Source organism: Babylonia areolata, chromosome 21 (genome assembly GCF_041734735.1).
Source record: "Babylonia areolata isolate BAREFJ2019XMU chromosome 21, ASM4173473v1, whole genome shotgun sequence".
NCBI lineage: Eukaryota > Metazoa > Mollusca > Gastropoda > Neogastropoda > Buccinidae > Babylonia > Babylonia areolata.
In genome coordinates, this window is record NC_134896.1 from 6732704 (window position 1) to 6759930 (window position 27227).

Consider the following 27227-nt stretch of genomic DNA (forward strand, 5'->3'; position numbering starts at 1 on the left):
AACAATCTTATAACGATATCTGTGCATATGAATTTCAGAAATGTCAAATCTAAATCTTGTTAATAAAACTGGTAGATATCTTTCCATGTGAAACAAAAGATAATTCTTTACTAAATATGTAGAAGTATGAGATCTGTAGAGACAGAATCTATCACTTGACTGAATATGATTTTCCCAGTTTTGCCATCTAGTCTATTAAACGCTGACGAAAAAGTTTCAGAAACATATTTTCATTACCTACTCCTTGATATTCCCAAACATATCCAAAGCCCAGTTCACAGAGACAAGTTCGTACATTTGACGCCCAGTTCTTTTTACCTCTAGAATCTAAATCATTCAACATATTATATGATTTACGTGGCAGTCTGGTTTCATTCATTTTTAGTAATTTAAACCAGTATCGAACACATCTAACTGCAGAATTTATATAGATTGGATGTCTGTTCGTCTCACCATATACTAAATCGTTAGGTGCCTTCATTTCAACTCCTAAAAACTTTTTCAGTCCAAATAAATGAACGGACTCACATTGTATTGTAGCATTTTTATCTAGACCCCATAATTCTGAGCCATATTGTATGATGGGCTGTATCTGAGTATCGGAAATCTTAATAAAAATATCCAAAGTATTATTGTTTAATAAAAAGAGTTTCTTCATAATATGTAACAGCACATTCTTTGCTCTGCTTGAAAGATCCCTGCATGCAGCTACAAAACTCAAACGAGTAGAAAATAGAATTCCAAGATATTTGTAAGCATTGACAACTGGCATATCAATACCACCATACACCCACCTTTCCCTTGCTGCCAAATAACCACCTTTCCTAAAAACAATAATATTACTTTTATCTAGATTAACATTTAATTGCAATTTAGTAGCTGAATTTTTTAAGTTGTTCAATTGTGTCTGTAGACCAATAGCTGTCTCTGAAAGCAAAACAATATCATCAGCAAGTAATAATATAAACAGTTCTATAAAATCAATTGTGAATCTCGCACAAGGTCTTCTTCTGTCTATCACTTCTAAAGCCAATTCATTTATGAATAATGAGAACAAAATAGGACTACAAACATCTCCTTGCTTTACTCCTCTAGTGCAATTGATATACTCAGTAAGTTTGTTACCACACCTAACTCTTGTTTTGACAACATTATACATACTCCTTATACATTTAAAAAGCTTTCCTGTTATGCCATGTTTTGCCAGAACTGGCCATAATAAATTTCTATTGATAGAATCAAAAGCTTTCTTAAAATCAATAAATGCTACGTAAAGTTTACGATTAAGAGGAAACTGTTTCTGAACAAATGCCAAAAGAGTAAACATATGATCAATTGTTGAATATCCTCGTTTAAAACCAGCTTGGTGTTCACCTGTTATATTGTTATATTCTACATACTCCTGAATCCTATAATTAATAATTGCAGTGAATACTTTACTGCTGATATCAGATAATGAAATGCCTCTATAGTTATTAGTGTTATTTATGTCACCTTTCTTGTAGAGTGGTAAAGTGATTGACACACCAATTTTCAGGAAAAATACCCCTATCGAATAAAGCATTAAAGAAAGTTGTCAAAAAATGTATAAACTCATCACATGGTGATTTCAAAAATTCTCCAATTATCCCATCAAGACCTGCAGCTTTTCGATTCTTTAGTTTTTTAAGTGCAATTGAAATTTCTTCTTTAGATATTGGACGATTCATAAACTCGTTTTCCACTTCAGGTAAGCTATGACCACTGATAATACAATCAAAATCTTTATCTAACAAGGCTTTAAAATGTTTAAACCAACAATCTACAGATATGTCATTCCTAGGCTGCCTCTTTTTGGGCGAAATATTTTTCATACATTCCCAGAATTCGTTTTGATCTTTAACAGATGCTATCAAATTGTCTAGTAAGTTTTTGTTATGCTGTTTTCTCTTATTCTCACATAGATTTCTGAAGTTCTACGAAACCTTCTAAGTAGCCTGCGAACTTTTCTCCTTTGACATTTACATTCCTCATCGAACCACCCCTCTTGCTGTTTATTATGACCCACACTAAAAGTTTTCTTCATACAAGCTGCACATTCTCGAATACATTCATTGAACAATTTTAAAGCGTCATTTATATTCACATCAATGAGATCCAAAGCCATTTTCAGTTTATCATTAATTTCTTTCTCTGTCAATTTACTATGGAATTCCTGCCTAAACTGTTCGTTCCACTCAAATTTTTCTATCACCTGTATGGTATCACAATCATTACTTTTAACTAGGTTATTATTTGAAAAAGAAATACGACACTCAAGAGGAAAATGATCAGATTCAGTTCGATCAGCAACACATAATTCACATACATCATAAACAAGTTCATAAAAGTCATTTGACAAAAGAAAATAATCATTGACACTGCTTCCATTTTCGCCTGTATATGTATAGTGACCTTCCTGGTCACCGTTACACATTCCATTTAATATTGTCAAACCTAAGGCAGTGCACATGTTTAACATTGACTTACCATATACATTGATGTGTGTATCCTGAGAATTACGATTACAATTCATTGAGCAACTTTTATGATAAGATCCAATACTGTCATTCGATGATTGTGAAGGAGAGATATTAGAAGTTCTGCTGTTAAGATCGCCACACAAAATTATATAAACATCACAAATTCTAACAGCAGATTAGTCAGACAATCTTCAAGTACAGATATACCATGATCATAATCAAAATAAGCATAAAAAGGAGAACCTTCTGGTGGTACATAAGTACATACAAAGAGAACATCTTTCGAAAATCCAAACAACTGTTTATCAATAATAAATGCATATATATTTTCATATTTTATTTGTAGTTTTCTTATGAAGGGACAAAACTCATTCCTAAACAAACACACAATACCACCCGATTTCCTCCCTTGTCTGGTAAATTTAATAGCTGGTTTATAATACATTGAAAGCCCAGGAAATAAATCTGTTTTACAATTTTCTTCAAACGTTTCAACAATGCATACGAAGTCAAAAGACGACACATATGTAGAAAAATCATTAAACATGAACTTAGAACGCAAACCATTAACGTTCCAAGAAAGAAAGGAAAAAGATCTTGAACTATTTATAGCCAAAGGGTTCGAGGGTCCGGGACACGAAAAAGAGTTACTATTTACAGAATGTTTCGTGTTTCGATTTCCTTCCGAGCTGGACTGCACCATGTCCTTTTCCCCCCTTGGGCTAACATCCAAAGCACGAGAAACTTCAAGTGAGTTCTCGTTTTCTAACTGCGCCTTTCCACCCGAGCGTAAACTTTTGTTCCCTGAATTCCCACGTGCTTCATTTGAAATACCCGGGGAATCGCGTGAATGAATCGAGGAAAATTTATTTGTCAATACTTCTTTTGTAACCGAATCAGAATTGTCCGTCTCTAAATCATAAAAATCACGAAGCCGGCCTTCTTCCTATTTCGTTTCTTTCAAACGGTCTTGTGAGTCCAGGAAGTACTTTTTTCCATCAATGTAAAGATGGTCATAGATCATACGGACTTGTTTTCCATCACTCCTAGCTTTCTTTAAGTGTGGACTTAACTTCCGTCTTATCTCTCGAACCCTTTCTGTAAAATCTTCCCCAATAAACACGTTTGTGCCCTTCAACTTCTGCTTAGCTTTAAGAATTTTTACTGTCCGCTTATAGAACGAACAGCAAGCGATTATTGGGGAGTCTGCCTTCGCATTCAATCGGTGAACTCGTTCAAACTCAAAACTATCTGAAAGCTCCAGTGTGTCAGCCATTAAGTCCTGAACCCGTTCTTCACATTGTTCACTTGTTTCTCCTTCTCTTTTATCCATTCCGTAAAAAATCAGATTGTTCCTTCTCGACCTGCTTTCCAGATCATCACATTTATTCTCTAGATTCTTTACCTTAGTCGTTAAATCATTGTTATTTTGTTCGAGAACGTCATTCTTCTGGCGTAAATCCCTCACCTCATCCTTGAGCCCACAAACAAGTTCTTGCAAAGCACCATGCTCCTGCCGCAGCTGATGCACTTCGTCTTTCACGTCGTCCAGCTTGCTGTTCATGGAAGCGTTCATCTCCTTCACATCCTGGATACATGACATGACGTCAGCAAGGGACGGTTCCTTGGAGGAGCGAGACGGGTGGGAGGAGGAGAGCCGGGTCTGCCGCAAGCTGGAGGATCCTGAGGCGCCTTGGTCAGGGCTGGGGCCGGGGTTTGCTTCAATGTCTCCACATCGTAGTAACAATTCTCCAGATCCGCGGCGTTGATATAAATTGTCCCCCCAAAACATGAACACGAGGACCAGACCAAGCAAGACACCGGTCGTACGGGAACGAGCTGACAGCATGGCCACCCAACTTTTTTTTCTTCAGCACTGCCCTCTTCAACATAAAGTTGATGAAAACTGGGTGAAAGGCACCACAACCGAGCGGAACTGTAGCTGGGCCCACGGCATGGTCTTAAACGAAGTAGGTGGCAAGTTTTCAGTACCGTATACTATCTGTAGTCACAGTAACTACTGAAAAACTGACGACTGTGTGACACACCCGTTCAGTTCTCATGCACGTGCAAAACGCCCCTGAGAGAGAGAGAGAGAGGAGATACACTATGAGTATGTCATGCTGAACTTTTGTGTTTTTTTTTTTTTTTTTAAAGAAAAAGGTTTGTCACATCATGTACAAGAAAACTTTTCGAAGCACTGTATTTTTGTGTGTGTGTTTTGTTTTGTTCTGTTTTGTTTGTTTCTTCGTTGGATGTTTTTTTCCCTTTTTGAATATGCTGTTTTTGATTCAGTTTGGCACTGCGTTTGAGCAAATCAGGAACAGTTTCATAGCAGTGCTCTTGATGCCAGAGGGTCCCCCGAGACTGTCAGACAAAAAGGTAAGGTCCTCGGACGTCTCACAGTCATCCAAAGGCCAGAAGAATATCATCTGTGGAGAAAAGACGAAACATTTTAGTGTAGTGTAGTGTAGTGTAGTGTGGTGTACTTGTGTAGTGTGGTGTGATGTAATGTAGTGTAGTTTATCATAGTGTAGTGTGGTGGGGTGTAGTGTAGTGCAGTATAGTGCAGTGCAGTGTAGTGTAGTGATTTGTTTTGGTGAAAACTGATTTCCATATGAACGTCTGGCTGCCGTCCTTTGGTCGAGTGCACCCACATTGTGGAATGAATGTATGTTGTCATTGTTTTTGGCGTCGTCATTATCGTCAGTCATTACGAAAATCATCATCAACCTCATGCAGGTGATCACAGTCACCATGGTCATTATATCAGCCATCTTTATCTGTTATAAACACGAGTTCTTGCCATTTTTTCTTCTTCTTGTACTTGTTATTTTTGCTGGTGTTGAGAGCGGTAGTCAGTTGTATTTGTGCTGGCTTTTTATCACAGCAAGAACATTGGTATTTTACAGTTTCATGCATGCTATGAGATACTTTTTTTTAATTAGCTAAAGGAGATAAGATAAACACACACACACACACGCGCGCGCGCGCGCGCGTACACGCAAATTAACAACTGAACAGCAGACGTTAACACCAAAAAAGACAATGAAGACAAAACCGAAAAACAAAAACAAAACAACAACAACAACCCCCCCCCCCCCCAAACAAAAACAAAACAAAACAACAACAACAAAAACCCAACCCCCCCAAAAAAAAACAACAAAAAAAAACAAAAAACAAAAACAACAAAAAAAAAAAAAAACAAACAAAAAAAAAACAACAACAACCAACCAACCAACCAACCAACCAAACAAAAACAACAAAAAACCAACAACAACAACAAAAACAAAAAACAAAAACAGGAAAAAAAAAATCGAAAAATGAAAGATAATTGAAGAACAGTCATAGCAAGTAGTTGAACTTGTATGGAAGGGAATGGCGGAAAATGGACTGGGGAAATGCATACACACATATGATGGAGTCTCCAGTCGGACCGACGGATGAGAAGGCAGGCAGGCTTATCTGTCGGTGTGTGTCCTCATATGGGAGAAGAGGTCGATTCTGGATGCACAGCACTTCCCACAGGTGTTGCAAGGGAAAACGTCTCCAGAAGTTGAGCCCTGCTTCCTTCGCTCACGCGTCTCCTTAATGGCCAGCGTTCTCTTGTTTTCCAACGTCTTTATGCCAATAAAGCACAGCATTCTCCAGTGAGAGCGGTCAAGGACATCAGTTTCCCAGGAAGCGATGTCTATGTCACAAGCTTTGAGGTTTGTCTTCAAGGTGTCCTTGAAGCGCTTGCAGGGTCTTCCATGTTTGCAGTGGCCTTCCTTCAGCTGGCCATACAAAAGCATCTTCGGGATCCTGCTGTCTGTCATGCGGACAACGTGTCCTGTCCAGCGTAGCTGGCTCTGGATCAGCAGGCTTTCGATGCTCGGCAGGCCGCTCCTCTCTAGGACCTGGAGGTTGGAGACCCTGTCTTGCCACTTTATGCCGAGGATCGTTTGTAGGCATCTCTGGTGAAACTGCTCAAGTTGTTGAATTTGACGGCGATACGTCGTCTATGTCTCACAGAAGTACAACAAGGTGGTCAGCACAACAGCTCTGTAGGTTTTGATTTTATTGCCGAGCCTGATGCCATTGTTGTTCCACAGCCTGTTATTGAGTCTGACCTTGGCGATATGCAGCGTCACTTCTGCATCAAGGGCTCCGTTGCTGCATAGGGTGCTGCCCAGGTAGCAAAACGTGTCGACTGACTTAATGCCTGTGTCATCGATCTTGATCGCAGGTGGGGAGGAGGCACTGGCGTTCTGTGAGCTAGCTGGTTGGTACATGGACTCGGTCTTGCTGCAGGAGGTTGAAAATCTGTCTATAATGAACTGCATGCCCTCATGGGTGTGTGCAGCAAGCACGCAGTCATCAGCGAAGAGGAACTCTCTCAACAGTGCCTCAAACACCCTGGACCTGGCGTGGAGTCACCGCAAGTTGAAAAGTTTGCCATCTGTGCGAAACTGAATGTAGATGCCCCAGTCACAGTCTTGGATGGCGTCAATCAGCATGGCAGAGAAGAGAATTGAGAACAGTGTGGGTGCCAGGATGCAGCCCTGCTTCACTCCATTTACCACAGGCAGCGGATCTGACATGTCAGTATTTTCCTGTTTTCTCGCCTGCATGCCATCGTGGAATGATGCAATCAGCTGGATTAGGCTCTCTGGGCAGCCGAACTTTAGGAGGGTCTTCCACAGACCACGGCGGTTCACTATGTCAAAGGACTACAAAGACCATGTGGAGCTCCTTGTTCTGCTCACGGCACTTCTCTTGCATCTGGCGTACATCTGGTCAATATATCTGGTGAAGATCTTGCCAGCGATGCAGAGGAGAGAGATTCCACGGTGGTTATCACAGGATGTTTTGTCTTGCTTCCGTTTGTAAATGTGGACAATTGAAGCATCCTTGAAATCCTGGGGGACCTCCCATCTCTCCCAGATAGACTGGAACAGGGCAGTCAGTTTGTCAGCATCTCGCCTCCATACTTGTAGATGTCAGCCTGGATTCCATCCGCTCCTGGTGCTTTTCCTAACGTTGTCAGCTTCAGGGCCTTCCGGGTCTCGGCCTTGGTGGGAGGGGCAGCTAGCGAGTCATTGATCGGTAGCTGTGGGAGGGCTGCAATTACCTCGTCAGATACGGACGAGTCCCTGTTGAGGAGGGTGTTAAAGTGCTCTGCCCAGCGGGCAAGGATGTCTTTCTCGTCTGTCAGGAGGGTGGTGTGGTCCAAGGCTCGGACAGGGGTTGATCCTGTGACTCTCGGTCCACACACAGCTCGGAGACCAGCATGGAAGTTCTTCATGTCGTGAGCACCAGCAGTGGACTGAAGCTCTTCAGACTTTCTCACCCACCAGGTGTTCTTCATCTCACGCAACCTCTTCTGTACGAGTTGCTTGGTTTCCAAGAACTGTTTCTTCTTTCTCTGGCAGTCTTTATAGGAAATGTGATCGTGATGGACAGTGGGCATACTTGGCATGTGAGTGAAGCTAGATGGAGTTTTCTTCGTACACCCACAAACAGCAACAGATCACTCACATCCTAACACTGATAGAGGAGAGGTTCATGGCCTCAGAACCTCAGGTAACGGGTTCGTTCCTGTATTTCGGCAACATCTCGTGTTGCACCACTGTGGTCAAATATCTGCTGACCAGTGTCCAAGCGTCCCTTGGACTAGGGGGTTAAGTTATGGCAACTGATTGGTCCTCAGTCTTGGTGTTGTTCAGAAGCTGTTGAGGTTAGTCCACTGCCACTCGCAAATCATGTAGTGTTTATAACATTTTCTTTTAGATTTATTATATTGACTGCAGCTGATGTTCCAAAACAATTTCCTTTCTAGCCCTTCCCTTCCTTTTTTTCGTTTGGAATTAGTTTTCATGCCAGTGTTTACAGATGGTGTTTCTGTTTCATTAATATGATTGACAGTGAATAATTTCTTGAATTTGTGTCCTAATGATGGCCGTTTGGGGGTTAATACGTATGACAATCTATTTTCCTCAACTATGTTATGCCAGGGTCCGAGCGGGTATCTATCACTAGTTTATTATAGTCTCTAAAAACGGTTTTGCTTCCGTATAGTGTTGTAACATAATCATGCTCAGGGTAACAAAAAGGTATCCTACTTTGAATGTTGCTGTTCCTTATATATATGGTGTATATTTAGGTAGTGGGTGAGCATTGGCTTCTTCTCATTGACACCTTTGCACTGATTTAGATTTCAGCCATGCCACGCCAGGAAATTGGCTTCCTGTTCAAACAGGGAAAACTGTTGTGTGCATGTGTGAAAATGCGTGTCCTCCCCCTTTTTCTTTTCAGTTTTGACGGTTTCAGAGCAGAGGGGTTATTCCTCCAAACCCCAGTTGTTCTTGTTTATTTATTTCTGTTGAAATTTTACCAGATCATTACTTAGATTGTCGTTATTTTCTGTATGTTTTCTGTATTTTCCATCTCCTTTAATGTAAGAAGAGAGGGAAAGGAAAAGGAGTGTTTAGGTCAGGCAGGGTAGGTTTGGAGAGGTGGTAGATGTTCTTTCAAAACAAAATTAATGTGGACAGACGTTGAGCAAAAGAACGACATACATGCATACATACATGCATACATAAACACATCTGCAACATAGAAATGTATGTTTACCCGGAAGGGAAAGGTGGCAATAGGCACGAAAAAAGGCCGCCTGGATTCACCCTGCCTGGCAACCACCTGCTCAACCTGGGATTGCAACAGTGCCCCGAACTGTACCTCGTTCAGGCCTTGACGGACACAATGATACATGGATGAACGAATGGATGGATATATGAATTGATGGAACAAAATGGAATATGAAAAGGCAAAACAGAACAGAAAGGATATATTCAAAATTGGTTAGAAAAGCTCCTGGATCACATAAACATGGATACGTTTGAAATGAGTCAAAATAGCTCTGGGATCAATCAAAATAGTTCCTGAATCACAGAGACAGGGGTACCATCAACGTTACGACTTACACATGGCCAATGCTTATTCAGAGAATAAACTAAGCACTTCAGAAAGACAGAGTCATTTGTACAAACAGGATGCCTGCATGGTATAATTGACTGACAGCTGCCGTTAGGTGCTTTTGACGTGTGCTGTGTGAATGCTGCACATGGGACCTCGGTTTATTGACTAATGACTAGGTCCTGTCCACCACTCAAGGTAAAGTGGACCGGGAAAAAGATCTTGCAAGTGTGGGATGAAAGTCAGTGCTATCTCACCTTGTGGGTCCCAGGTTCGGTCCACATAAGTGACAGGCAGACCGGGGATGTTGGGTAAGGTTTGCAAGGGACCAGCGTCGATGCCAAAACGGGCAAAGAAATTAGGTCCCGGCTCCGCGGGTATGGGAGGCACGGTGAGGACGGCATCAGGAGGCAGGCTGAGATCCATCACGGCCTGGCTGTTGTCGTTCTCCACCACTGTGTGTGTGTGTGTGTGTGTGTGTGTGTGTGTGTGAACAGAATCGAATCGAATAGAACAGAATTGTATAAAGACTTAAATGTCATGAAACCTTAAGGTTTATAAGACTCAAGTACATAGGTAAATAGATAATAATTAACGCCATGAATTGGGACAGCATTCACAAACACATTTTACTAATCTTGTTTGTATATATTAATGATCTGTTAGCATCAAAACATTCATAAACAAATTTTCCTAATCTTGTTGACTCACTTGTGTAAATAAAGTGTCTATGTTTTAATACGGTGTTCGGTTCTCTCTCTCTCTCTCTCTCTCTCTCTCTCTGTGTGTGTGGGGGGGCAAGGTCGTGACACAAAAGTGAGAGGTCACGCCGTTGGGAGCTCCGTGTTTCCTTGCTGTTTTCTCCAGCTGAAGACGTCACCTACCTTTGTACGTTGGCAGACGGCGAGCTGAAGTACCATGCCTTCGTTACCATTGACATTCAGATCTGTCTGTGGGTGCTTTGCTGCAGTATTTGCTTCGTTCATGTTCAAACGAGCAAAATATTTGGCCGCCATGCGAATGTCTATTTTAAGACTCAGAACTCGTGCAGACGGTGTCATGGTAGGCGTGCTCCTCACCCTGCTGTACTATGGGAATTTAATCCACCAGTGTGGTGACGTGGAGTTGAACCCAGGACCTGGCAGCAAGTCGGACAGCATGCGGCAGACACGACTGGGCAGCACTGGAGGTGCTTCACGCAGGGACAGTGTGGACAGGACCGGACCTACACCTGAGCAGTCTTCGGACCCCACCCTGAAGGACGTGATGGCCATGATCAGCAGTTTGAGTAGCGACTTGAACAGCAATTTGAACAGTAAGTTTGACATGCTAAGTGGGGATATGAAAGACATGAAAGAAGAGTTTGTACAGATGAAAGATGGGTTTACCAAAATGCAAGGAGACATGGTTAATCTTAAAAGGGATGTGTCTGCTTTGAAGAAAGAAAATGATGCATTGAAAGCTGAAAATGACAGATTATCTTCCAAAGTTGAATCATTAGACAGAAAAGTGGATGATCTGGAAGGGCGGTCCAAAAGGAACAATGTCATTATTCATGGTATATCCCGTGCAGATAATGAATCATGGCAAGCTTGTGAAGGTTTGGTACAGGACATGCTTACTGACAAATTAGAACTGTCTGATGATGTGCAATTTGATCGTGTACACAGAATCAATGCAAAAGCAAACTCTCCTATTGTGGCACGCTGTACATTTTATAAAGACAAAGAAAAAATCCTGCATGCAAAACAAAAATTGAAGGGAACTAAGATCTTTGTTGGTGAGGATTTTTCTTTGAGGGTGAGGGAGATGAGGAAAAAGTTAACACCTCATTTGAAAGCTGCCAGAAATGAGAACAAAAAGGCGTCAATGGTATATGATCATCTCGTGATAGAGGGGAGGAAGTATGGTCTGGATGGCAGAGATAAACTTGTTCAACTCCCATAGAGGTCCGGCCCGCCTTTTCATGTTTTGAAAGTTTTTCCCACCAGTGTATCAAAGGGTATCAAAATTAATCAGTCACCGTGTGTGTGTGGTGTTGAAAGTTTGCTGGGCGATAGTGTCAGTGGCACTGTGAACTGTGTCAAATTGAAATTCACGTGCAGTACAGATGTAGAGCATGACGTCAGTGTGTGTTGTTCGCAAGGGAAAAATGTAAATCTGACACGTTTCGCTGTTGAGAATGAAATGTTGAATGAAAGGAATATGTGTACCTTGCCATTGATTTGTGTTGCGAGCTATGATGTTGAAAATGCTGACGTGCTTGGAGAGAGTGGCGCTTCTTTATCTGGTGTGAATGCTGATGCGTGTTCTGATGACAATGTTGCTATTAACTCTGTGCAACACAGTGTTTGTTCTGAAATGTTGATGGTGGATAACAATGATGTTTGTGTGTCCAGAGACGATGTTGTCAAAGATGCTGGGTGTGTGATTGGTGACCAGTATGATGTAGGTATTAATTGTGATATTGTGGAAATAAGAAATAATGAATGTAACTATGTGACTGATCGAGATGGTGACTGTGAAGATTTGATCGTATTCAACGGTGATGATAGTGTGACTGAGAATGATACTGACTGTGAGGATGTTGCTTGGAACAGCTTGATGATGATGGATAGAAAACATGAAAATAAGAATAAAAGCGTTGATGTACATTTGGGTAGTACAAATAGTAGTTCAGTGTTAGATGAAAATGATTTATGTGAGAATGAAAGTACAGAAGTACATGATTGTAGCTGGATGAGTGATGTGGAAGAAGATCATGTGGAGAGACTGGATACTTTTGAAAATACTATTTCATTTCTTCATTGGAATATTTGTGGATTGCTTCAAAAAATGAATGACTCAAGTTTTGTTCAATATGTTTCATTGTTTGATTTTGTTTGTCTCGTAGAAACATTTGTGGAAGAGTTTGAATCTTGTGTTTTTAAAGATCATGCGCTATATGTAAAATCAGCAGTTAAACTGACACGACAAGGAAGATGCTCAGGGGGAATAATTTGTCTTGTACGGAAAACTTTACTCCCTTTTGTGAAATGTATTGATTGTAATAGTAATTATTGTATGACATTTATATTAGATAAAAGTTTCTTTGGTTTCACTAAAAATGTTCTGCTGGTGTGTGCATATGTTCCGCCTGAAAATGCACCATATTATAGTATAAGTGATTTTGATAATGGAATTGATATGTTGGAAGAATGTGTTTTAGATAAATTGCTATTTTTAGATGATGTTGATGTATTATTGTGTGGTGATCTGAATGCAAGAACTTCTACTATATCCCCAGAAACTTTACTTGAAGATGAAATATACATTTGTCATAAAAATGTCAGTAGGGTGATGAATAGACATTCTGAAGACAAAGTATTAAACTCTTATGGGAAAAGATTACTTAACATGTGCACTGTATTTGGATTGACCATTCTCAACGGTGTATGTAACGGTGACCTTGCAGGTCGTTTCACATACATTTCTGATCAAGGATCAAGTGTTAATGATTACTTTATAGCATCTGTAAATTTTTTTGAATCTGTATATCAGAGGGTATCATTGCAGATAGCAGAGAGAATTGAATCTGACCACTTACCCCTTGCGTTATATATTAAAGAACACTTTGTAAGGCAGTGTGATAAAAATTCTAATCTTATTGTGAATCAGCCCATTATTAAGTACTGTTGGGATGATATTTATGCTGAACGTTTCTCTTTGTCTATGAAGGCACAGGAAGTACAAGTAAAGTTCAAAGTAGCAGAAGATCTTATTCATGTTGATGTCAATAGAGCTTTAGATATGTTTAATCAGACTATTAAAGAACAAGCAGAACATATGAAAAAACGGGTATTTTGTAACAAACAAATAGCAGAAAATAAATGGTTTGATCATGAATGTAAATTAGAGAAATGCAGGGTACGTAGATTATTGAGGAAATATAGAAAAACATTAGATAAAGACGACCGTGTTTTGTTTTGTATCGCTAGACGTGAATATAAAAACCTAAATAAGAGAAAAAAGAAAGAATATAATAACTCATTAGTAAATGATCTTCTGCATTCTGTTAAAAGTCAAAAGGAATTTTGGGACACAGTACACAAGATAACAAAAAAGAAAGTACAACCTGTAAGTGATATTTCTACCCAAGAGTGGTACCAACATTTTAAAGATGTGTTTGAAAATGACTATGAGGAGGAGGAGGAAGTAGCTGCAGACATGTGCGGAGATAATGACAATGATAACTTTACACAAGATAGGCCTATATCTCAAGAAGAAGTACTGCTTGCAATTAGAAAATTGAAAAATGGCAAATCTGCTGGTCCAGATGGACTGATTGGTGAATTTTTTAAACATTCAGGAGAAGTGACTGTTGATTTTCTGGTGAACATGTTTAATTTTTTGTTTGATAGTGGTATTTATCCAACCAATTGGACAGAATCTATAATCCTGCCATTATTTAAGAAAGGTGACATTAATAATGTAAACAATTATAGAGGCATTTCTTTATGTGATGTAAGTAGCAAATTATACAGTTCCATTATTAATAACAGGTTGCAAGAATGGATAACTCAGAATGATATAATTGGAGAATACCAAGCAGGATTTAAAAAAGGCTATTCAACAATTGACCATATATTTACTTTAATGGCAGCAGTACAGAAACAATTTGCAAATAACAGAAAATTATATGTTGCTTTTGTGGATTTTGAAAAAGCTTTTGATTCTGTCTCTAGAAAACTTTTATGGCCTGTTTTGTTGAAAAATGGTATTAGTGGAAAGTTGTGTCGTTGTGTGAAAAGTATGTATGAAGAAGTGAAAGCAAGAGTGAGATCAGGGGCAAAACTATCAGAGTGTGTGAACTGTATTCGTGGAGTTAAACAAGGGGATGTTTGTAGCCCTGTTTTGTTTCCACTTTTTATCAATGAACTTGCTTTAGAAATTATGCAGAATGGTCAGCACGGCGTTACTTTTGATTTGATTGAATTGTTTGTTTTACTGTTTGCTGACGATATGATTTTGTTATCTATAACAACAGTTGGTTTACAGCGACAATTGAACAATTTATATATTGCTGCCAGTAATTTGCACTTAAAAGTAAACATGGACAAAACGAGTATTGTTGTTTTTCGTAAGGGAGGGTATTTGGCAAGAAATGAAAGATGGTCATATGGCAATGAAAGAATTGATGTTGTCAATGCATATAAGTATCTTGGAATTTATTTTTCAACTAGACTCAGTTTCAATTTTGCATGTCAGGATATAGCTAACAAAGCAAAGAAAGCAGTTATTGTAATACTTCATATTTTGTATAAAATAGATTGTAGCTCATTTAGTGTATTTGGTAGGTTGTTTGATTCTCAAGTTCAGCCAATATTGCAGTATGGAGCAGAAATTTGGGGACTGGAAAATAATGTAGCAACAGAAAAAACGCATTTATTTGCAATGAAACGGTTTCTCAATGTAGACAGTCGAACTCCAAATGATCTTGTTTATGGTGAGCTGGGGAGATATCCGATTTATTTGAATTCATATATTAAATGTATCAAATATTGGCTGAAATTGACTAGAATGGATGAAAACAGATTTCCATTTAAAGCATATAATATGTTATATTCTTTAGATAATAATGGCAAAAAGACGTGGGCAACGAGTGTTAGACAGTGTTTGAATTCTTATGGTTTTGCATTTGTGTGGGACAATCAGGGGGTTGAAGATATTGCCGGTTTTTTAAAGTGCTTTAGGCAACGAATTATTGATTGCAGGTGGCAAGACTGGCATGATCATATACAAAATAGTAACAGATTTGCAAAGTTTAAACTTTTCAAGACATCGCATGGCATAGAACCATACATTGAGTTGGTATTGAACAGATTTATAAAATGTGCATTGACAAAATTTAGATTTGGTGTTTCTGATATTGCTACTCATTGTTTTAGATACGGAAATTTAAGGGAATCGGTGTTTACTTGTCGTTTATGCAATCTGGGTATGGAAGACGAGCTACATTTTGTGTTATGTTGCCCTGCCTTGAGTGACCTCAGACAAAAACTAATCCAACCAAAATATTATAAAGATCCATCTAACTTTAGATTTAATTTGCTCATGTCGTCAAGACATGAGTCTACTCTGTGTAACTTGGCCATTTATATATATGAGGCATTGAAGAGATTGAGAATAGTTACCACGTGAATGTTGTTGAACATCTGTGTTAGATATTTTTTGGTTGGTTTGTGTTGAAGATGCATAGTGTGTCATGTAAAATCTTATTTATCTTTCTTTAATGTCACCCCCTTCAGTAAGGGGCTTTGGCCTTTATCTGAATAAAAAAAATCGTTATCGTTATCGTTAAAATCGTTATCTCTCTGTGTGTGTGTGTGTGTGTGTGTGTGTGTGTGTTTGTGTATGTCTGTGTGTCTGAGTGTCTGTCTGTGTGTCTGTGGTAAACTTTAACATTGCCATTTTCTCTGCAAATACTTTGTCAGTTGACACCAAATTAGGCATAAAAATAGGAAAAATTGAGTTCTTTCCAGTCATCTTGTTTAAAACAACATTGCACGTCTGGGATGGGCACAAAAAATAATTTAAAAAAAAGCCAAATTATATCGAAACTGCATTTGCAATTATATTTATATATTTTTTTTATTCTCTAAACTTGGCACTTTGGTATGATATTCTGACACAACAACAGGAGCAGTCATTTTTATCATTTTTTGTTCAAACAGGAACTTCTTTTGCTAAGCATGGAAGTTTTATTTATTTTGCAAACGTTTTGGTGCAGTTAGTAAAAAATGGGAAAATAATCTGTAATTAATGCAAGGGGACTTAATTCGCTTTAAACTGATCTTTCTCATCTTAAACATTACATTTTGAAATTATACTCAATACATAAAAAGCTTGTTTGTTTTACTCTTGGTGTACAGGGCTTTCACTATGTTCATTCACCCAAGTGGTCTTTTTCGGAAAATATTAAAATCAATACGACGAGTGGACTTTATAGATCTATTGGCTGAGCCCTGAAGGTCATGGGCAAAAATCAATTGCGTACACATATTCAAAGTGCGTGCTCATATTCTTCGCCATTTTGTTTCAAGTTGTTGACCTGCCTGTTCAATCCTATATTATATCGACAATACACGATAACATGTGATGGAAAGTTGGAGAAGGAGACCGTGAAATATTTATTCAAAGAAAGATTTGTGTACGCCTCATCACTTACTGGATTATGTCTCAAACTGCCATAAAGATATCCACAGAAGCAGTCGGAATTCACAGTTTAAAATAATAAACCATGAGAGTTAATACCCTTGAATTGATGAAACGCAAAGATTTCCAGTCTTGACTTTTCTCAAAATCAAGTCCTTTTCACTTCATACAACGTTTAGAAGCACGTGTACATGGCTCTACATATTATTAGTTTAACAAAATACTCAACTTTCATATTAACTTTAAAACTATAAAACTAGAATGAACATAAAAGAGAAATTGAATCGACCGTGTCAACCGGGTGTAACAAAACTTTTACATCTATCTAGATCCAGAGAAAACGGCTGAATGTTGCAGTGTGATTGCGGCGATAGCCACGTCTTCTTTACCGCGGACTTAAAAAGAATTTTTAATTGTCCTTAAAGATTTTTTGAATGCCCAAGATACACCAGAATAATATGATTTGAACAGCGCTCTCACTGCCAGTGCAAATACCGCAATCGATTTATCGTCCTTTAAAAAAAGCATGTTTAAATATAATATTTTTGAACGTCAGTTAAGGAGCCACGATAGTGTAATGGATAAGACAGTTTCTTCTCATCCGAACACGCGGGCTTCGAATCTGCCGTTAGGATTTTTTTTTCTTTTTTTCTTTTTCTTTTAACCCGAAACTTTATCATAACAGATACAGAACACATTTTAACGATTAGATTTTTTAAAAAGTGTATCACAAGTGAGTCTTGAAGGCCTTGCCTCTCTTGTTTGTATATATTAATCATCTGTTAGCATCAACTGACTGGGAATATTTCCTGTGTTATTTGAATTTTGAATATCTTTTATAAATTGTTCCCTTAAGGCTTTACATGTAATGCCATGATCAAGAAAATGGAATTCATCTTCCAGTATGTTACAATTGCTACACAATCTGTCTTCTCGTGGAATAGTTGAATATCTATCCCATTCAACTTTTAGGTCATGCGCACTTATTCTGAGTTTTGTTAAAGCTTGTGTGTGTTTTGTATCTGATACAGTAAAAAAAAAAAAAAAAAAAAAAAAAAAAAAAAGTTTCAATTTTGTACTCTGCTATTATTTATTGATGAGAGAAGTTTCTGGTAACTGAATTATGTGAATTCAATATGTAATGATAAGGCATACCATTATCAACTTATTGCAAATCTGCCCAATATACTTAACAAAGGAAGCACCACAGATTTCTTTTGTGTACACCAAGTATTTGGTTACTTAATTTAATGTTTAATTTCCCATGTTTTCCAAGTGTTGTTCAGACCTTTATAAAGACCTTCGTTGATTTCATTCACAAGATCATTTGTGTATTGTTTTCTTTCGTCTTAATATTCTATTATAGATTTTAAGCTTGGAAAAAATATTCTGGCATAGCAATTTAGTATATGGCTGCCTATCTATAGGATTTTTTTAAAGCTTTTTTTTTATTTTCCCATTTTTATAACTCATGGACAATTGACATGACGACATAAATGAATAAATATATATATTGGGAAAAGAGAAAAGACAAATCTGACAAAAACATAGTAACAATAGGAAAATAAAACAAAAACAAACAACAACATAAAAACCAATAAAAAAAATTTAACCCCCCCAACCCCCACCCCCCCGAAAACCCCCCCAAAAAAACACACACACATAATTGATATACACATATAACATTCTAAGCAAAAACAACTGAGAATGTTTGAATAACTCATTTTAAATAAGTCTTCAAATATAGTAATAGATATCCATATCCCTACATATGAACTTGCACCATTTTTTCAACATCTTAGTTGTGTTTTATTTCCATACATGGTTTGAAATATTGTTTTTATATGTTGTTTCTAATTAAAGGTAAGTATGGCAACCATTTTATTTTGAAGCTGTGTGTTTCACATGCGATCTTAGCGTTATATTTTTCGATTTTGTATCTTGAAACAATGTAATGTTCAAAAGCGTGAATATTTGGAAGGCATTTATCTAACTTACATTTATATATATGCATCTTCCCCAGGAGGATTAATAAATCAAGCACTGAGTCTGTCTTTCAAGCACTGAGTCTGTCTTCATATCAGCATGGAAACCAAACAGTATTATACATTCATTGAATTTCAAATTCTCACACACTGTACAGTTTATTTTTAATAGTACTTCTAGACTTATCCAAAAGCGTTTCGAGTAATGGCATCGCCAGAATATATGTTCAACACTATCTTTAACTTCTAAACAAAAATCACAATCAATACTGTCTACAATTCCCATTTCCTTTAAAACAACATTCGTTCCAATGATTCTATGTAATATACGAAATTGTAGCCACCTTAGTTTTATGTCTTTAATTTTATGAAGTCTGTTATAAGCTTTTACCCAACTAATATTTGTTTCCAGTTTCTCAGACCACTTATGGCAGGATTTCGGGATTGTGTCATCAAATGCTAAGACATCATAGTATCGCTGTGATCCTTTAGGTGTCGAGTATATTACTTTTAATGCCCTGGTGTATCAGGAAAACTGTGGGTTGTTGGAACATTAAGACCTACCTGTTCCATGTGTTTTTTGATTGCTCTTAAGCAACCATTGTACGCCAGAAAATGTACATTCAGTTCATATTTTCCACAAAATTCGTTTTGTGTAAGAAAGTGTCTATTATCATTCAGGAAATGCGAAACACAGTATACACCTTTATTAACCCCGTTTCTATGATTTATAGTACTATTTCCAATCTTAAATTTTTCGTTCTAGAAGACTGGTTCTGACAGAAGGTCAATATCTGATTTAGGTGTAACCTGACAACAAAATTCTCTGTAAGCCATGAAAGTGTGTTTCTAAAATGAATTATTATTACATTTACGCAATGCATACATGGGTCCATATCTTTCTAATTCAGTGAAAAATGGGAACATTTCAATTGAAATGTTTTTCCATTTATGCTTTGTAATTTTAAATCTTCTTATCCAAGTCAATTTTAATGCTTGAATATATTTTCTTATGTCTGGTATGTTTAAACCACCTTCTTTAACACTTTTGGTTGCTGTTTTTCTATTCACTTTGTCTCTTTTTCCATTCCATATGAACTGAAAACACATTTTCTGGCAGCTATTAATAAAATCATCAGGAGGATTTGGGAGCAATATAGGTGTGATATTTCTTTTTATCCATATTTTGAATAAGGACTTCAGTTCGGAGAGTTTCTCTCCTAATATATTAAAATCTTTCTGGATTCCATTTAATGTTTAGATGTTGTATATATTTTGTTTTTGAATGTTTTTTTATTTTTTTTTTATTTCCTAACCATATAGCTTGTGTTTTTTGTGTGTTCATGAAAAGCCCTGAAAATTTGCCGAATTGTTCTACATGTCGAATAGATCTTTCAAACGATAAACGGTCCCCAGTATTCATCAACTGTGCATCGTCAGCAAATTGTGATATTTTATGGTCGTTATCATTTATCTTTATACCTTTTATATCTTTATCCTCTCTAATCATAATAGCTAAAATTTCTACACATAATATAAACAAATAGGGAGAGAGTGGGTCACCCTGTCTACAACCTCTTTCTATAAAGAACCATTCTGTCGTTTCACCGTTGACTATAACAGTTGACTTTATTCTGTTATAAAATGTTTGTATCCATCTACATATATTGTCTCCAAATCCTTATGCGCTCAAAGCTTTAAACAAAAAGTTCCAATCAAGTGAATCAAACGCTTTCTCAAAATCTAAGCAAATCAGAAGTCCAGGTAATTGTCGTTTTTCTAGGTAATCAATTAAATCGTATATGAGTCTTATATTGTCTCCCATGTATCTGTTTGCAACAAAACCTGTCTGGTCTTCGTCAACTAATTTTGTAAGAACCATCTTTATTCTATTTACAATGCACGTCGATCCAATTTTATATAAAACATTTAGAAGTGAGATGGGTCTCCAGTTCTTTATATATATATTTTAGATTTGTCTGGTTTCGGGATACACATTATGATTCCTTCTTTCTGAGTGGCCGAAAGTTCTCCATATTTCATTGATTGGTTCAGAGCACGCACTACAAAAGGACCCAGTTTATTCCAAAAAAAAAGAAGTTATAAAATTCCGCTCCAAATCCATCTGTGCCAGGACTCTTTCCATTTTTCATATTTTTTAACGCTAAACTAGCTTCTTCTAAGCTTATTTCTCCTTCCAACAAATTACTTTCATCATCTGATAGTGTAGGCAGCTCACTAACTAAATCCCTTATATTGCATGCATCAAAAGTTTTCTGTGTGTATAGATTTCTATAATAAGAATTAACTTCTTGATTTATCTTTATTGGTTCTTTTGTTAGTGTTCCATTATGATCTGTCAGTTTGGCCATGCTCTTAGTCACATAATGTCTTTTTTCTGAATTACAAAAATAATTGGTTACCTTTTCTCCTTCTGCTATCCATTTATCTCTTGATCTCAATATAATGCCTTGTATCTTTTTCTCTCTCAAAGACTCTAATTCCTGATGTTTTTCTTTTAACAATTTCATACCTTCTTCTGTTCTGTTTTCTTTTTTTCCCCAAAAGATCAATTCCTTTTAATATTTCTTCTTCTTTTTCTTTTGCATTTTTTTTTCTTCATTGTGGTATAAGCTATAGTTTTAGATCTTATTTTCATGAGCATGAAGTCTATGAATACCTTATCTGAGACTATTAATTCAATGTTCATAGACGAAATTCTCTGAAGGGTCTCCGTATTGTGCTGTTCTGTAGACTATTCGCATATAATTTCATCTATTAGTTTATTAATTTCATCTATAAACTGCTTATCTCTGAGTAAACTACAGTTAAATTTCCAAAATGTATTACGTTTTATATTTTTACCAAATTTTAGTTTCAAAATAATCATTGAGTGGTCTGTTCTATACCCTGGTATAATATCTGTGTCTTCAAAATTATACAAAATATCTTCTTATATAAGAAAAAAATCAAGTCTACTTTGTTTTATATGTGAGCTTCTTCTCCATGCAAAACGCTTAAGCTGTGAGTTATTTTCTCGCCAAACATCTGTTAAGTTCTGTAATCAAGTTTTCTACACTATTCTTTGCTTTTGGGTTATTGATGTTACTATAATTGTCGTAATCTAGATAAGGATCAAAAACCAAATTCCAGTCACCCACTAACATTGTGGCATGATTGTCATATGTCAATATTTTTTCCTTTAAATTTTCATAAAAGTTTGGATCATCTTTATTTGGACCGTAGACGTTTACCAACAGAATATCTTTTCCCATAGTTTTTAGGGATATCATTATAAAGTTTCCATTTGTATTTCTTTCTATTTTGTTGATTTCAAATTCAAAATTGTTATTCAACGGTATTACCACTCCCCTTGCATTTGATTTATAGGATGCAAAAAGGCATTGATATCCCCATTCTGATTTGATATATGTTACTGTTTTTGTAGTAAAATGTGTATCTTGTAAGCAGTAGATGTTGTATGATCTATTTCTAAGGAAATGAAACACATCTCTTCTTTTCTTCAGATCTCTTAGTCCCTGACAATTCAGGGACGATATCGTTATGTTTGTCATATTTAGCTTATTATAGTTGTATGATAATAATCAGCTGAATTGCACAGTAAGGATATTTTCATATACAATGCTAATATTTTCTTTAACTAACTTATAATTTACAAGACTCAATGGTGATGCCGTCATTGTTTTCACAGCCACTGTACTAAAGCGATATTGGTATAACATTGGGTAACAAAAGCAGTATATCATGTAGGTCCACAAGTGTACATATTTGTGGCCTGGGAATATAGACATCAGATAAGGTACAATAAATATCACTAAACAATAAAAATGTATACACGTGTAAAGAAAATGACACATGATATACACTGAAAAAAGGAGAAATAATCTGAACTACCGCTCGCGAGCTATAGCGCAGTCTCTCTGCTTTTTTTTTTTTTTTTTGTTCCGTTCCTTCTCTCTTCACAGAACCAAGACCAGAGCCGATGAATAGAGGATGAGTTCCTGGTATTGTGTGTGTGTGCGCGTGTGCGCGCGCGTGAGTGCAGGTATGCACGTGTACGCGGGCGCACCTGTGCTCGTGAATATTAAAAAAAACAACAAAAACTTTCTCGGTTACAACGGCTAAGTACAAACCCAACATCTGTTCAGTCTGCAAGCATTCTTAAAAAAAAAATAATCAAAAAACAACAACAACAACAACACACACACACACACACACACACACACACACACACACACATATATATATATATATATATATATATACACACATACATACATATACACATACATATATATACATATATATTTATATACACATACATATACATTCACACATATATATATATATATATATATATATATATATATATATATATATATGTACACACACACACACACACACACACACACACATCGTGTGGTAGTTCAAATTCATGACATGCGTGCGTTTGGTTCTTTCTTGTAACAAGTGGCAGCACTTGTATATGCGTGAGTGTGTGTGTATGCGCGCGCGTGCGCGCACATGTGTATTATGGTATGTCCAAATGTCTGTCTGAGTGCAGATGAACTTTAGTTAACATTGCAAAAAGCTGTGCCAGCGTCCTCAGCATACAATTGTCTCATCAGCATAGCGAACCTTAACCAAACAAACAATAAAGCAATTAATCAATCAAGAAAAAACAGAATCAATTACTGAACCAACCATGCACTTAAGCATACATATAGCATAACAAAACAGTATGCTGAGTTCGAATCACCCACGAACTCCACAAATCTTAGGAAGTAGTAGTAATAATAATAATGATTATAAAAAGATAATTAAAAAGAAAAAGAAAGAAAGAAAAAAGTTACATGCCAGTCTAAGGAAAAAGTGGAAAGTGTACATAACTTAACATGTAATGTCCATGACAAAATTTTATGCTCTGAAGAAACATTTCGAAGTGACCCCCTTCAGTAAAATAATAATAGTAATAATTACAACAAAATAATAATAAAATAAACCGCATACATAGCATCAAACGTCCATGACAAAATATTTTGCACTCTAAAGAAGCATTTTGAAGTGACATCCTACAGTTAGTTGATGGTCCAGCTGGAAAAAGCAAACACAGATCAGCATCCACCCCGAAAAATCACCATGACCTTTAATTTCACCTCTTCAAACCCCCTTGAGGTCAATTTAGTAAAAATAAATAAATTAATAAACATATTTGAAAAAAAAACCTCATAGTACTTGCTGTCTTGTTTGAGTAAAAGTTGATTTCTGTCAACACTGGAAATTTTAGCCAGCGCATTCACCATATCATCGCCTTACAATCGACTCCCCAACATAGCGAATGTCAAAACAACGTTAACAATCAAGTAGGTAATCTATGCAGGAATCAAGAAAGATCCAGATCAATCACTGTACCAACTACACATTCAGTTCAATTCACCCTCTGCCTCTACACCAATCTGTGGATAACCATGTATTAAAAAAAAAAAAATTAAGAAAAAGGCGGGGGTGGAGGGTGGAGGGGGGGAGGGGGAGTAGCTGAGTGATCTAAATTCATCATCTACGTGAATGCACATGACTAGTGCGCACGTCTGTATGTGTCTGCGTGTGTGTGCACGCACGCGCGCGCGCGTGTCGCGGCAAACGCAAATGTTTGTGTGAGTTATGGTGAAATTCATCAACATTGTAATTAGATTAGCCAGCATATGCGCCGTGTCCTCAGGAAACAATTGTCTCATCAGCATAATGAACATCAAAACAAACCAACAATAAAGTAATCAAGCAAGCAAGTGATTAAAAAAAAACCCAAAGCACACACACAGCACAACAGTCCTTTCAGTTCAATTCACCCACTTTCTCCACTCATTTTTCCCTCTTTTTTCCCTGCCAATCTAAGGACCCCATACATAACTTTACATCTAACTTCCATGGCAGAATTTTGCGCTCTGAAGAAGCATTTTGAAGTGACACCCTTCAGTTGATTAATGGGCCAGCGGTAAAAACAATCAGTCACACAGTAATTTCACCATTACCTTCCATTCCACATCTTCAAACCCCCTAGAGATCAACAACAACAACAACAAAGAAAAAAAGAGAACTTTGTACTATCTTGTTTGAGTAAAAGTGGATTTCTGTCAACACTGGAAGATTTGGTCAGCGTATGCACTATGTCATCGGCGGGCAATCGATTCTCCAACATAGCGAATGTCAAAACAGCCTACCATCAACAGTCAAGTAATCTGTCAACCTAGCAATCAAGAAAAATCCAACTCAATCACTGAACCAACTATATATTCAGTTGAATTATTCCTCTGACTCCACACACATTTTGCTAAATATAAGAAAGAAGTGGGGAAAACAACAACAACAAACAACAAAAAACAAACAAAACAACCCCCCCAAAAAAAACAAACAAACAAACAAAAAACCCAAAACAAAACAAAACAAAAAAACAAAAAAAACCAACAACAAAAAACACACACACACAGAAAACAGCCATAATTTTACACTCTGAAGAAACGTTTCGATGTGACACCAAGCAGTATATGGAGCGAGCAAGAGCAAATCGAAAAATCCATCGCTGCACCTACCATGCATGCAAACAGACCAACAGCATTACTATCAGTACATGAAGATGTACCTACATAGCAAACAACCCACACATGCTAAAGATGAACCGCTAAACATGAATTTTTACTAATACATTTACATAGGGTAGGGGAAATGAAAAGGTGATCCAAACGAAAATACAATGTTCCTGTGCACTGAAAGTTAGAAATAAAAATATATTGAGAAATGCTGAAATAAACGGAAGTACCTTGCAAGATTTGGCTGAGGGGCACACAAGGACATTTTACCACCAACAAGCCTAAAACAATATGTCAACAATAACTGCACATTTATTACATGGAGGCTCCGTACCATATGTTTATACGTTCACACCATGCCTCTCACAAGTGTGTCATCAAGATTGCTAATAATATCGATTTTTAATGTTTTTCCATTTTTCAGTTTGGCGATAATCTTTCCATTGGATGTTCAGGTTGAAAGGGTAGCAGAGTGTTTATTCGCTCTCATTAATAAAGCATAATTCGCTTTTGTCTTCTCCAATAGACACATCTGTTTGAGTTTTTTCCTTGACTCCAAAACACTCATCCTTTTCTGACGAGAGAAGAAGCACACGAGGATGGGGCGTGGCATCCCAGTTCCGGCCGGAGCGGTGCACAATTTCAATGTCTTCCACCGTCACTGGAACTCCCACCAGCTTTGCGAAAATGTCTGTACATTTCTTTACGCAGTCTTCCACGGTCTCTGTCTTCCCCGGCTGTTCCTCTTTAACACCAAACACCCGCAGATTCCACTGGCGCCCATGTTGTTTGATATCGTTTTGTGCCAGTCTGTGATTGCTGATTTCCTTCTGTTGGTGCATCAGTAGAGTCCGTAAGTTGACATTTTCTTCTTTCAGTGTCTTCATGTCTTTATTCAGTCTATCATTATCTGTTTTTAATTCAAAACTTTCGGCTTCTAGTTTATCAACTTGTTCTGTCAGCTTCGCACTGATTTTGTCCATATCAATACGAATTTGTTTGATATCATCTTGTGCACGTGTAAGAACTTCTAACTTCTTATTTATTTCTTCCAATTTCTCCTGAAGGGTCATATTGAAATCTTTGTCAGTGTCACCCTCACTTACTTGTTTTTGCTTCTTCTTTTCTTGTTTTGTTTTTTCTTGACTTGGACTATGGTCACTCGCTGCTGATGAAGAACTTGATGGCTTTCTTTTTCCCCGGCCAGTCTTTGCAAAATATTTAGACACCGAGCTGCTCATGCTTCACAACTGTAACGAGCACCATTGCAGAGAAAACACACAGACACACAGAATCCATTAAATGTCACGGAATCTTCATCGAAAAAACAACAACAAAACAAACTGCACATCCGCTATTGTGCACGGAGTGCAACACTGCTCGCTTCTATTATAGATTTTACGCTTGGAAAAAATATTCTGGCATAGCAATTTAGTATATGGCTGCCTATCTATAGGATTTAGTATTGATCTAAGATATGGCCTTACCATCAGCACGAGGGAAACTGAAGTTCTCCATCAGCCAGCCCCAGGGAAACCCTACGTTGAGCCCAACATCACAGTCAACGGTCAGAGACTCAGTGCGGTGGAGCGGTTCACATACCTTGGCAGTACACTGTCACGAAATGCAGCCATCGACGATGAAGTGAATGTCAGGATTGCAAGAGCAAGCGCAACTTTTGGTAGACTCAATGCAAATGTCTGGAACAGAAGAGGCATTAGTCTTGAGACCAAGCTAAAGGTCTACAGAGCAGTAGCAGTAGTTCTCCCCACACTACTGTACGCCTGCGAAACTTGGACAGTGTACCAACGACATGCCAAGAAGAAATAATGTTTTTGCCTTGCCTTGTTTCGAACAGTCTAAACATTTTAAACCTTTTTCTTCCTTTATTTCGTTGACACAGATACAAATTTCATTTTCATCTGGTTCAAAATGTTATCTTTCCTCATAATAGCTAAGTGTTAATTGTGTTGTCTTCCTTGTTT

General features: G+C 37.4%; 1 protein-coding gene across 1 annotated transcript in view; it reads right to left on the reverse strand.

The window, feature by feature from the left end:
- Nucleotides 1-4790: 4790 nt before the first annotated feature.
- The window catches only part of LOC143296506 (uncharacterized), a 25710-nt gene continuing 3273 nt past the window's right edge, over nt 4791-27227 (reverse strand). Inside the window, exons 3-5 of the mRNA XM_076608475.1 lie at nt 9716-9913; nt 9117-9232; nt 4791-4933 (exon numbers count right to left, since the gene is read on the reverse strand). Coding sequence (XP_076464590.1) covers nt 4793-4933; nt 9117-9232; nt 9716-9913 — 455 coding nt within the window. The 3' untranslated portion in view covers nt 4791-4792. The remainder of the gene's footprint in view (nt 4934-9116; nt 9233-9715; nt 9914-27227) is intronic.